Source organism: Chanodichthys erythropterus, chromosome 15, assembly GCF_024489055.1.
Source record: "Chanodichthys erythropterus isolate Z2021 chromosome 15, ASM2448905v1, whole genome shotgun sequence".
In the NCBI taxonomy this organism is placed as follows: Eukaryota; Metazoa; Chordata; class Actinopteri; order Cypriniformes; family Xenocyprididae; genus Chanodichthys; species Chanodichthys erythropterus.
The window spans coordinates 42,252,111-42,265,088 of NC_090235.1; the positions used below are offsets into that span (position 1 = coordinate 42,252,111).

At 44.7% G+C, this 12,978-nt stretch overlaps 1 protein-coding gene across 1 annotated transcript; it reads right to left on the reverse strand.

The window, feature by feature from the left end:
- Positions 1–577: 577 nt before the first annotated feature.
- LOC137002254 (interleukin-8-like) lies at positions 578–1,350 on the reverse strand. The gene is made up of 4 exons (XM_067361803.1): positions 1,247–1,350; positions 1,022–1,151; positions 827–895; positions 578–644 (listed from the first exon to the last, which is right to left on the reverse strand). Exons 1-4 carry the CDS (start codon positions 1,311–1,313, stop codon positions 614–616), a joined length of 297 nt encoding a protein of 98 aa, XP_067217904.1. The 5' UTR covers positions 1,314–1,350; the 3' UTR covers positions 578–613.
- Positions 1,351–12,978: the final 11,628 nt, after the last annotated feature.

The window sequence follows — 12,978 nt, forward strand, 5'->3', positions numbered from 1 at the left end:
TTAAAGACACATAAACTCACCTTTTGCCTTTTTATAGTACTTGCACCTGATTGTTGAGTTTACAGTTAAGCACCTAAGTGTCTGCACACCTGACGGCTGTGTCTGATCAATTGGTTTATAGGCGTGGTATTTTGGAAAGCAGTGTCTTGAAATAAGTGAAACATTTTTTCAGATTTTCTTATTTCGGGTTCTGCAGAAGAAAGTCATGGAATGACGTGATAGTGAGTAGCTTATGGAATAATACTGAATTCAGATACTGAATTGAGAAGACAAAAAGGCACAATAAAACCCACACAAATATCCATTATGACAATTAAAAAAGTTTTTATTAATATAAGCATGTGTCATAATAATTATGCAATATAAACTATATTAGCATAAAAAAATACAATTCAGTGACACTAACAATAGCCTCTCTTTCTCTATATATATAAAACAAGGTCAGGCAAAGTTACAGTAAAAAATCAATTCACATTTTATAAAACGAAAGTAGGTTTTTACATTCAGTAATTTATTTATCATAATTTAAATATTCTATATTACAGTAGTAATAGCTGAATGAATCAGTTTCTTCAGTTGCTCTTTGTGTTTTTAGAATGGTGATTCTCATTCATTACTGGCTCTTGACTTTCCTCTTGTTCATTCTGCAAACATGAAGAGACACACAGTACATTAATATCTAAGGGTGCTGCCATGTCCGAGTTTAAAAATATTAATAAAAATTATTAATTAGCATGATTTTAATTAACTTATATTGATAATAATAAGATAATAATAAATATAATAAGATAATAAGAGTGTCACATCATCATAGACAAGAACTTACTTTTCCTTGATAGAAATCACCCAGTCTTTTTTAGAATCGAGACACATCTGTCCTCTGTTCATTCTAGCACTGTAAGAAACAAATGTATAATTATTTAAAATCTATAAAATGACACTGTTTAATTATTATTATTACACACTCATGTACATCATGAGCCTGAATTTAAAGCGTTGCTTTGATAAGTTTCACACTCACATGATCTCTTCATTTTTGCATTGTTGTCCAGCAGGAATCACCTTCAATGAGAGTATTTTTTCAATACGAATTGGTGGTCCTGAATGTGTTTGAATGCACTGGCAGCGCAGATATATCTCAGGTTGCTGACCTGCAGTGACAGAGAAAGAGTTGGTGTAAGATGCATGGAATATGTAATATGTGAACGATTTGATTTAAAACACTTATGAACGTTATTCTGCTTACCTTCTGATATGGACAGCAGTGCAGCTGTGCAGATCAGAGACATGAGGGCTGCTACAGTTAACTTCATTCTGAACCGGTGTTGTGCACAGCAATGCCAGTAAACGTGTCAAGTGAGTGTCTGCTGTAGTCTAACACAGTCCTGCACTCTCCCTTTTATAGAGACAGACTCCCACACAACATGCAACTGTTTGTTGCGCAATTTCCATTTCTGACAAATCTTCTCTTCCAAGGAACTCTCACTCTCAGTGGCTATTATTCTGTTGTAATTTCATTTAAAAACACTTCTTAACCCTATAAAGCCTACTGGTTCATATTTGATACATACATTTCTAAGGCCTCTATATTATCAACATGATCAAAACTTTGCTGAAAGACCTGTTGTACACAATGCTACATGCTTTCTGTCATGGTAGCTTATACTTTAGTAAAAGTAAAAGGCCTAAAAATATCAACCTTCAGGTCATGCTTCACTTGTCTTTATGCTGTGAAATCTTGACTGATTTTTATAAAGTAAACATAAGAATAACTTTCATAGACATTTACTAGACTGAAGCAACTAAGGTTTACTTGAATATCCATAAATCTTGTTAAAATGTGAGTATCAAAAAAGACAAACAAACGCACTCCGTCCGAGGTGCAGGTCAAGAGAGATAAATCTAAATATACATGAGATTTGACCGCACACTCACTTACAAAAAGTTATTAACCAATGTTTTGGCACAAAGCCTTTGTAAAGGCATGTGAGTATCAGAAATTATCTATCAGGCTTTTGAGAAATGTTTAATTATTTATCTCTCAATCATTACTGAATTGATACAAACTACAGAGCTTTGATCATAAAACTAGGTATTTAAATATCATCTTATATGACATAATTTGGAGATATCAAGTGAAAACTGATAGTTACATGCTTTTTATGTAAGCAGTCTGCTTTACTGATAAAGATTTCATTGATGTACATTACAATCAGAATTGCATTACACATATGCAAGCTTTTTTTTTTTTTTTTTTTTTTAATTCAATAGCAAAATCAGGTTCAATAGCCTAATTGATTTATTTAAAAAACTTTTTGACTTTTTTTATTTTTTTATATGTATAAAATAAAGTTTACTACACTGCCCTCCAAAAGTTTGGAAACACCCTAAAAGTGGAGTTTTGGACAATATTGGCATGAATCCTTTTTAATTTGTGATAATTTTACACTGATTAGGGACAATACAAACTAAGAAAACATGTACTATTTTATACATGACCCAAAATGTTTTACAAACCTGGGCCAAATTTAAACCAGTAACCAGGCATCACAGATGGCAAAGGGGCATGTCTGACTTTGACATGTATATATTGCCATTATTATGTGATCAAAATGAAAATTATTATTGTTGGTCTTCAATTATAATGTCAAGTTACTTTAATGTATTTGCACTAAAAAATGATAAAGGATTTATGCTGATATCGTCCAAAACTACACTTTGCCAGGGGTGTTTCCAAACTTTTGGAGGGCAGTATATTATATATATATATATATATATAATATCTGAGTTAATTTTGATACTTGAATTCCTGGGTTGGGTGGGCTATAAACTCTCCTATTGCATTCGAGTCTGTTTTGACCCAGAAGAGGTACATACGCAAAGACCTGCCCCCCTTAGTTACTGTTGCTATGCCGCTCTCACACCACACATGTTCTCAAGAAGTGAAAAATACAAAGAGGATACTGACAACTCCTCAACAGACGAGACAGAGCAGGTTACTTTTGATATGAAATGTATTCAAGCCCACAGACACCATTACAGTTTTTTTTTTTTCAAATGCTTACACACATTTTCAAAACTTTGTCTCTTTTTCAAAACTTTAGACACAAATCCAAGAATTGCACACACAAAATGGAAAATGAAGCACCGCATTCAAAACACATCTCACAAGCAAACTGTTACGGTATGCTGGTATAGAGATGAGGCAGATACGGATTTCCACAATGATACACACTTCTTTAATAAACACGGGCAGGAAACACCAAACATACACTTTATCACAACATAGAACGGACAAGGAGTGCAGGGAGTGAGTGCATTATAAAGGGAGTGCAGATAATAGAGTCCAGGTGCAGGTGATCCGTGATGATGGGGAGATGACGAGGGAAGTGAGTGCAGGTGTGGAGAACAGGAGGATCATGGGATATGGAGTCCGGGAGACAAGGGATCTGTGACAGTACCTCCCCCTCCCGGTAGGCGCGTCCTCGCGCCGTAAATAGAGGAGCCTTGGCCTCGGAGAGGTTTAGGATCATATTGAGGAGTCCAAGGAATAAAGTCAAAATGTGGGTGGAGGAGCATGGAGCTGGTTTGGCGGTGGATACTGGAGCGGCGGGCTCGGCGGCGGAGACTGGCGCGGCTTGCTCGGCGGCGGAGACTGGCGCGGCTTGCTCGGCGGCGGAGACTGGCGCGGCTTGCTCGGCGGCGGAGACTGGCGCGGCGGGCTCGGCGGCGGAGACTGGAGAACTCTGCTCGGCGGCGGCGGCTGGAGCTGAGGGCTCGTAGGCGGCGGCTGGAGCTGAGGGCCAGTTCATTCCCTCAAATACAATTAAGATCCCCACAGGCACTGGAGCTGGCTCTGTGGGGACTTGAGCCGGCTCTGGAGACACTGGAGCCGGCTCTGGAGACACTGGAGCCGGCTCTGGAGACACTGGAGCCGGCTCTGGAGACACTGGAGCCGGCTCTGGAGACACTGGAGCCGGCTCTGGAGACACTGGAGCCGGCTCTGGAGACACTGGAGCCGGCTCTGGAGACACTGGAGCCGGCTCTGGAGACACTGGAGCCGGCTCTGGAGACACTGGAGCCGGCTCTGGAGACACTGGAGCCGGCTCTGGAGACACTGGAGCCGGCTCTGGAGACACTGGAGCGGGCTCTGGAGACACTGGAGCCGGCTCTGGAGACACTGGAGCGGGCTGTTTCCTCCTCCTCCGCTTTCGGGACCCAGTTGAGCAGTGTGGGTTCCGTGTGGGGCAGGCAGGGAATTCGCTGGAGGGGCATGCGGAGAAAGACGGAGATTGACTGACTGGCCCGGCCAACCGTGTTTCCGGATGGACTGGAGACATACACTGATCATGAACCGTGTCCACGAAGAATTGGGAGCCATTTAACCACAAAATTAAACTGATAGTTTCACTTAAGGAAAAAGAAAAACAGGTTCATCAAAACGGATAGTGTTGTCGTCCAGTCCATCCAGAAAGAAAGAAAGCAAGAAAGCAAGCTCAACAAACTCCTCCACATACCTCTCCAGCGAACGACCCACCTGCAGGAGCCCGATGAGGCGATCGCCAGCTGCCAGATGGGAGAGAGGCCTTGGAGGAGCAGGAGCCAGGGAGCTGGTGGAAGTCTCCATATTCCAGTTTGTGAAAATCCAACGTTTTAGGTCCGTTCTTCTGTTAGGGTATGCTGGTATAGAGATGAGGCAGATACGGATTTCCACAATGATACACACTTCTTTAATAAACACGGGCAGGAAACACCAAACATACACTTTATCACAACATAGAACGGACAAGGAGTGCAGGGAGTGAGTGCATTATAAAGGGAGTGCAGATAATAGAGTCCAGGTGCAGGTGATCCCAGATGATGGGGAGATGACGAGGGAAGTGAGTGCAGGTGTGGAGAACAGGAGGATCATGGGATATGGAGTCCGGGAGACAAGGGATCTGTGACACAAACATTTGTCAATAATATTCTATTTTTGGATATATCATATACACAGTTGTCCAAAACCTAAAGAATCTTCTTTTATGAGCTCATATGTAGGCTACATTTCTTTACAAGATTGAAAGTAATTGGCAGAGAGATGTTGAAAAATGCATGTTAAACATGAAAGCAAGCCTGAAACCAAACTTTTTATTTATTTATTATTTTTATTTTTTTACAGTAAGCACTTGTGGTTGTGAATACATTATTACATAGTACGAAATAAATGAAGTACATCAATCATGTGTAGTTGGACAGAAACAATTGTTGTGTCTGAAAAAGGAAATCAAGATACTTCCTGTTAGATTTTTGTCGAAGGCTGAGAATTAGTATGTGATTTTGCAGATTTGGTGTGTTGCTCTGGTGTTTGAGTGTCAGGTTTCAGAAATCGTGTGACAAGTAAGGATTTTGTGTGTAAGCAGTTAACTCCTCTGACTACTTTGTTGGACATAACTGCGGATTTGGCATTATAATTGGTTAGATCGGCTGTCAATCAAGGGTCAATTAAAAAAAAAAATGTTTTTAATATGAAAATGCATATGGTGTCTCCCCGTCACCTCCTCAACCTGCTTCCTTAATGTGTTTTTACACATAGAAAAGGCCATCCAGTTTTTTTTTTCCCTGAACGATGATGTGAGCTCCTGTTGCAATTGTCGATTCAGCATAAATGACCTACAATGGCGACATTTTACACAATGACAACAGAAAATCAAAAATACTGCCCTAACGTCACAAGCATAAAGGCAGAACAATATCAACAAACCAGACTAGAGCTGAACACGGCGTGATGGCAGCATCACATTCTCTATATCTACTGCCTCGATGGCAGTCAAGTCTTTCAAATCAGTAGAAAAATCTCTCCTCTTCATGACATAAGGTTCATGTCTAACATACTGTATATTGTGATTTTCAATTCAATTCACTTTTATTTGTATAGCGCTTTTCACAATACATATTGTTTCAAAGCAGCTTTACAGAGAATGCATGTCAACATTATAATTTAGAGTGATTTTCTGTTTATACCTTTCTAAACCAGCACAGTATGGACTTTTCTCCATCTCCTCTATTCTAATTTTCACTGCTTGTGTAAATTAAATTTATTAAATTAAATTTAAAATTAAATAAATTTTTTGTTATTCAATTTTTTAACTGCCTATTTTGGGGCATAATAAAAAATGCACCGATTCTGTGCGTGTCCCCTTTAAATGCTCCCGCTCCCCACCCCAAAGCTCGCAACTCTATAATACATTGCATAAACAAAATTCACACAGCTAATATAACCCTCAAAATGGATCTTTACAAAGTGTATGTCATGCAGCATATCAGATAATGTAAGTATAGTATTTATTTGGATGTTTACATTTGATTCTGAATGAGTTTGATAGTATATGCTGTGGCTAATGGGGCTAAAGCTAACATTACACACTGTTGGAGAGATTTATAAAGAATGAAGTTGTGTTTATGAATTATACAGACTGCAAGTGTTTAATAATGAAAATAATGACATGGCTCTGGTCTCCGTGAATACAGTAAGAAACAATGGTAACTTTAACCACATTTAACAGTACATTAGCAACATGGTAACGAAACATTTAGAAAGAAAATTTACAAATATCACTAAAAATATCATGATATCATGGATCATGTCAGTTATTATTGCTCCATCTGCCATTTTTCGCTATTGTCCTTGCTTGTTTACCTGCATAAAGTCTGTTGATTCAGCTGTGCTGCTCCAGACGTTATACTGGCTTGTCTAATACCTTAAACATGTTCTGGTATATGCAAAAGTTGGGGGCGTACATATCAATGATCCCAACAGTTGCGTCACAGTCAGTGTTATGTTGAGATTTGCCTGTTCTTCAGAGGTATTTTGCACAAATCAAATTTACATAAGGAGGAGGAAACAATGGTGTTTGAGACTCACTGTATGTCATTTCCATGTACAGAACTCTAATTATTTAACTATGCCGAGGTAAATAAAATTTTCAACTCTAGGGCACCTTTAAAGGACGTTTATGAATGGCATTTCATTTTGTATTTGTGTCAAAGTGTTCAGATATGCTATCACTGCTGTTTGTTAACTTTCAATATATGGTTTTATCCTAATTAAAGCTTTATAGTAGCCGAATACATGACTGAAGGGTAGCATTTTTGTAAAAGTAGCGTTTATTTTATAGCATGAACAACTGTTTGTCTATGAACATAGAAGTTTGTTGGTGTTTGTTGGAGAAGTATGCAATAGAATTTAGCTAAATGGCGAAGCAAAAATGCGTTGGTCTTTGTTTACGCCCTTGATGCAACCAAAAAAATAGCAACAGGATACATTTAAAAGTCATGTACAAACAATAAAACGTACTTACAGTTTGGGGCCCATAAACAGCAGCTTCTGCTTTTAAAGTGGGAACTGCTTCTTTCAGTAATAGCCTTTGTGCAAATCCAGCATTGAACTCGTGTAGATTCTGGAAGCTGTCTTCAGCGGCGCATCCAGCGTAGACAGTGTTTTTTACAGTTTATGTAGACAATATCTCTGATTATTATAATTGGTTCTATGGGTACTGTGCTGTAACTTTGCAGATACTGTTTATGCTCAAGCAGCAATAATACACACTAACTAAAAAAAAAAAAAAAGTGAAAAAAGTGAAATCGCAATGAACCACCCCTTTAATAACAGACATCACAGCAGGTTTATTAGGCTATTATTAATAGACTTTAAGAATTGCAGTGCATTTCATTTTCTCACTACTCTTTACAGTCATTTTAAGACTTTATTTAACTAATTTAGATCTTATCAGCATACTCTGCAAAATTAGCATTTTGGCAAAATTGTGTGTTACTGTTCGTTCAAATGCAAAAGAAAACTCAATTCTGGCGTGAGTCTTTCTATGTGTCGTTTGTGTGTCAGGACATTCACAGACTGCGTTCCCTTTTAAAACCAGCATTATTCATAGTCCAAAAGAGTCCCCATTTCCCACTACATCATTATTGTATACTATTTTGTCTGTACAAATTGACAAAATACAAGTAGCCTAAGCTTTCATTTCCTTTAAAAATAAATGATTATCAAAGGAATAAAAAATAAATAAATCATTTAACTGTGACAAAAGCCACACACAGGCCTACACACACACAATGCAACACTGTGTATGAGTAAGTGGAAGAAAAAGTGTAAACAGCAATTTCATCATCTTTCCACTGAAACGCCTCTATAGTCTACAGACAAGAGGGAACTTTCTCATCTCCAGTTTGTTGATAGGCTATTTGAACTCTTTGATGGTTTGTTAGGAGAAATCCAGACTTGGGCCTGATGACATATCAGGAATCAGGGCGTGTGAGAACAGATATCAAATAAAATCATGTTCAAGGCAATGATTAGCTACGTCACTATATAACCACACTCTGTCTAACTGCAATACAAGGGAAACATTGTTTCCTCGCCTTACCCACATCAATCATTAGTTTGGTTACAGTAACTCACCCGCATGTTGTTCCAAACCTGAATGGATGTCGCTCTTCCATGGAAAAGCAGATGTGTGTCTTTACGCAGCTTTCATCCTGCTCATCATCTGTCAATCTCCATTAAAGCGGTAAATATGACGTGCACTAAATCAGAGGCGGGTGACATCACGGACCAGGAAACTATAGAGCATACCCAGAACAAAGAACGCTAGCTTCTGGAATATGTCTGAAGCAAGATGCTCACAGGTATGCCGGAGGTACGGCAATGTGACGTAGCGTCTCGTTCCCTTACTCAGGGAACAGGGGTTACATCTGTAACCCGAGACGTTCCCTTTCGTGGGAACTATCGACGCTACGCCAAATGACGTGATGGGAACGCTATCCCAACTACGCCGTATCACCAAGTACCTGTCTGTTATCTTGTAGACAGAACTGAGGAACCTGGAGAGGAGCCTACGTCCAAGTTGTAAAACCAATAAATGTGTGCTGGGATGACCATCCAGCAGAACCACATATGTCATTAATGGATACTCCTGACATTAAGGCCTTTGAGGCCGCCATACCCCTAGTCGAGTGAACACGGACAGCTAATGGAGATGGCTGTCCGGCCCCCTCATAAGCAAGTGAGATAGCCTCAACCACCCACTTGCTCATTCTCTGCTTAGATGCTGGACCTCCTTTCTAATGAGACCCATAAAACACACAAACAATTGATCTGTTTTGCTCCACAGGGCAGCTCTGTGGACATATGCATATAAAGCCCTCACTGGGCAGAGCAGATTGAGTTTCTCCTGATCCGAAGTTGTAAATGGAGGAAGATGGAAGGCCTGAAGTACGATGGAACTGTCACGATCACCAGTGAGAGTGCCCTATCAGCCACTAGAGGGCACTCCATCCCGGACTCTCATTTCCACCCATTGCATTCACTACATTACCCATAACGCACTGCCGGACTCATTATCTCATGATCACTTCATTACACACACCTGTTTTGTATTATGTTATTAGTGTCTGTCTATTTATACTGAGTTGTTTCTGTCCTTGGTTGTGGTTTATTGTGTTTTGTTACGTGCACTTTTGTTTTCTCTGGCTTTCTGTTTTTGACTGTTTTTGTGGAGTTTAACCTTTGCCTGTGCTCTGGATTACATGCTTGGAGTTTCCTGTATTAAACATCGCTGCACTTGGATCTTACCATCTTGTTCTTGTGTGCACCGTGACAGAATAAACCACCACCATGCAAGGATCCAGCAGCAGGAGACTCCGGTCATCAGTGGGGGCTGAGGAGGCTCAGGCCCTTTTGGCAACTCTCCGCCAGAGGAGAATGGGAGTGCGGGCATTCGTCCAGAAGTTCTGGTCACGGGCGGAGGGGTATTGTCTCTCTGATACGGTCCTCAAAGACACAATTAATAACTGTCTGGATAAACCTCTGCCGCAGTGGGAGATGGAGCTGGTAAGGGGATTAAACTTTTGGAATTTCTCCAATTACCTGCATCTGCGTGGGAATGGGCCGCTTCGACTACCTCCAGCACCCGCTCCAGCCCGTGAGGCCACTCCAGCCCGTGACTCCACTCCAGTCCGTAAGTCCGCTCCAGCCCGTGTTTCCTTTTCAAGGCCTGCTCCAGCCCATGAGTGCGTCCCAGCCCGTGAATCCGCTCCTGAGGCCTCAGAGGAGGTTGGCACTGAGTCTCCGCTTCACACTCGTAAAAGGAGGAGGAGGAGGAAGGCTATAGTCATCCCTCAAGGCCTGGAGGCTTTCCCAGAGCCCGCTCCAGTCAGTGAGTCCACTCCAGTCAGTGAGTCCACTCCAGAGCCCGCTCCAGTCAGTGAGTCCACTCCAGAGCCCGCTCCAGTCAGTGAGTCCACTCCAGAGCCCGCTCCAGTCAGTGAGTCCACTCCAGAGCCCGCTCCAGTCAGTGAGTCCACTCCAGAGCCCGCTCCAGTCAGTGAGTCCACTCCAGAGCCCGCTCCAGTCAGTGAGTCCACTCCAGAGCCCGCTCCAGTCAGTGAGTCCACTCCAGAGCCCGCTCCAGTCAGTGAGTCCACTCCAGAGCCCGCTCCAGTCAGTGAGTCCACTCCAGAGCCCGTTCCAGTCAGTGAGTCCACTCCAGAGCCCGTTCCAGTCAGTGAGTCCACTCCAGAGCCCGCTCTAGTTAGTGAGTCCACTCCAGAGCCCGTTCCAGTCAGTGAGTCCACTCAAGTTAGTGAGTCCACTCCAGAGCCTGCTCCAGTCAGTGAGTCCACTCCAGAGCCCGTTCCAGTCAGTGAGTCCACTCCAGTCAGTGAGTCCACTCCAGAGCCCGCTCCAGTTAGTGAGTCCACTCCAGAGCCCGTTCCAGTCAGTGAGTCCACTCCAGTTAGTGAGTCCACTCCAGAGCCCGCTCCAGTCAGTGAGGCCATTTTGGGTAAGCCACCGCCTCACCCTCATAAGTGGAGCAGAAGGAGGAAAAGGGCTTCCTCCATCCTACAAGGCCTGGAGACCACTCTAGTGGTTGATCGTGGGTTCTCCAAGCGCCTTGCCCTTCCGGCGCCAACGAAGCGCCTTGCCCTTCCGGCGCCAACGAAGCGCCTTGCCCTGCCGGCGCCAACGAAGCGCCTTGCCCTGCCGGCGCCAACGAAGCGCCTTGCCCTGCCGCCATCACCAGAGCAGCCCGAGCCCGCTGCCGTCCCGGAGCAACCCGAGCCCGCTGCCGTCCCGGAGCAGCCCCAGCCTGACCCCGCTGCCGTCCCGGAGCAGCCCCAGCCTGAGCACGCTGCCGTCCCGGAGCAGCCCCAGCCTGAGCACGCTGCCGTCCCGGAGCAGCCCCAGCCTGAGCACGCTGCCGTCCCGGAGCAGCCCCAGCCTGAGCACGCTGCCGTCCCGGAGCAGCCCCAGCCTGAGCCCGCTGCCGTCCCGGAGCAGCCCCAGCCTGAGCCCGCTGCCGTCCCGGAGCAGCCCCAGCCTGAGCACGCTGCCGTCCCGGAGCAGCCCCAGCCTGAGCACGCTGCCGTCCCGGAGCAGCCCCAGCCTGAGCACGCTGCCGTCCCGGAGCAGCCCCAGCCTGAGCACGCTGCCGTCCCGGAGCAGCCCCAGCCTGAGCACGCTGCCGTCCCAGAGCAGCCCCAGCCCGAACACGCGGCCGTCCCAGAGCAGCTCCAGCCCGAACACGCGGCCGTCCCTGAGCAGCTCCAGTCTGAGCCCGCTGCTGTCCCTGAGTCCTCCGCTCCGTCACCGAGCTGTCCGCTCTCCCTGATACGGCCACGGAGGCCGTCACCGAGCTGCTCGTTCTCCCTGATACGGCCACGAAGCACCTTTGGCCAGCTCTGTCGCCGCCATCCAAGCCTACTGCCCTGCCGCCGTCCAAGCCTTCTGTCCTGCCGCCGCCCAGGCTTTCTTCCCTGCCGCCACTGCCCAGGACGTTGGAACCGCTGGAACCCGCCTGGTCAGTTCCTCCAGTGCCGCCCTGGCAACCAGCCAGGACTCCAGACCCCAGGGAACCCGCCTGGTCAGTTCCTCCAGTGCCGCCCTGGCATTCAGCCAGGACCCCGACCCTCTTAGAGCCCCCGTGGTCCGTTCCACCGGCTCCCCCCTGGCCTTCGGTTGGGGGCTCTGGTCCTGGCCCACCATCCCTCCCCCTGATCCTCCTCCTGTCCACCTCCCTCCTGGGGTTTTTGTGTTTTTGTTTTTTTTTGGACTGGTGGAGCGTCTGGTAGCCGCTCCTTTGAGGGGGGGTAATGTCACGATCACCAGTGAGAGTGCCCTATCAGCCACTAGAGGGCACTCCATCCCGGACTCTCATTTCCACCCATTGCATTCACTACATTACCCATAACGCACTGCCGGACTCATTATCTCATGATCACTTCATTACACACACCTGTTTTGTATTATGTTATTAGTGTCTGTCTATTTATACTGAGTTGTTTCTGTCCTTGGTTGTGGTTTATTGTGTTTTGTTACGTGCACTTTTGTTTTCTCTGGCTTTCTGTTTTTGACTGTTTTTGTGGAGTTTAACCTTTGCCTGTGCTCTGGATTACATGCTTGGAGTTTCCTGTATTAAACATCGCTGCACTTGGATCTTACCATCTTGTTCTTGTGTGCACCGTGACAGGAACCTGGGACATTGGTGGGGACCTTAGGCATATAGCCTGGTCTAGTGTGCAGGAACGCTTTGACCATTCCAGGTTCGAATTCCAAACACAAAGAAGCAGCTGAAAGTGCTTGAAGATCTCCTATTCTTTTAAGAGATGAAATAGCCAGTAGAAATATGGTCTTTAAGGGTGAGGAATTTCTCTGAAACTTCCTCTAGTGGTTCGAAGGGAGCCTCGGCTAACCCTTCTAATACCATGGCCAAGTCTCAGGCTGGAGTCCTTGTACGTACTGAAGGCCTCAGCCTCAGAGTACCACTGAGGAAGCGTATATAAAAAAGGGGGTCTCGACCTACCGAGGAATCCCCCAGAGGAGTATGGCCAAAATGGCCGCATACACTTACTCGTGGAGGGAGCTCTGGAGTGGAGTATGGTCTCTACAACCTCAGTTGGGAGAGCAGCATCTATGAGCCTGGC

Bases quoted from the DNA above. Each gene is read 5' to 3' on its own strand.
- LOC137002254 (XM_067361803.1), bottom strand. From the start codon at position 1,313: ATGAAGTTAACTGTAGCAGCCCTCATGTCTCTGATCTGCACAGCTGCA. The intron at 1,152-1,246 runs GTAAGCAGAATA...CTGTCACTGCAG, and splicing joins ACTGCTGTCCATATCAGAAG to GTCAGCAACCTGAGATATAT. The intron at 896-1,021 runs GTGAGTGTGAAA...TGTTTCTTACAG, and splicing joins TGCAAAAATGAAGAGATCAT to TGCTAGAATGAACAGAGGAC.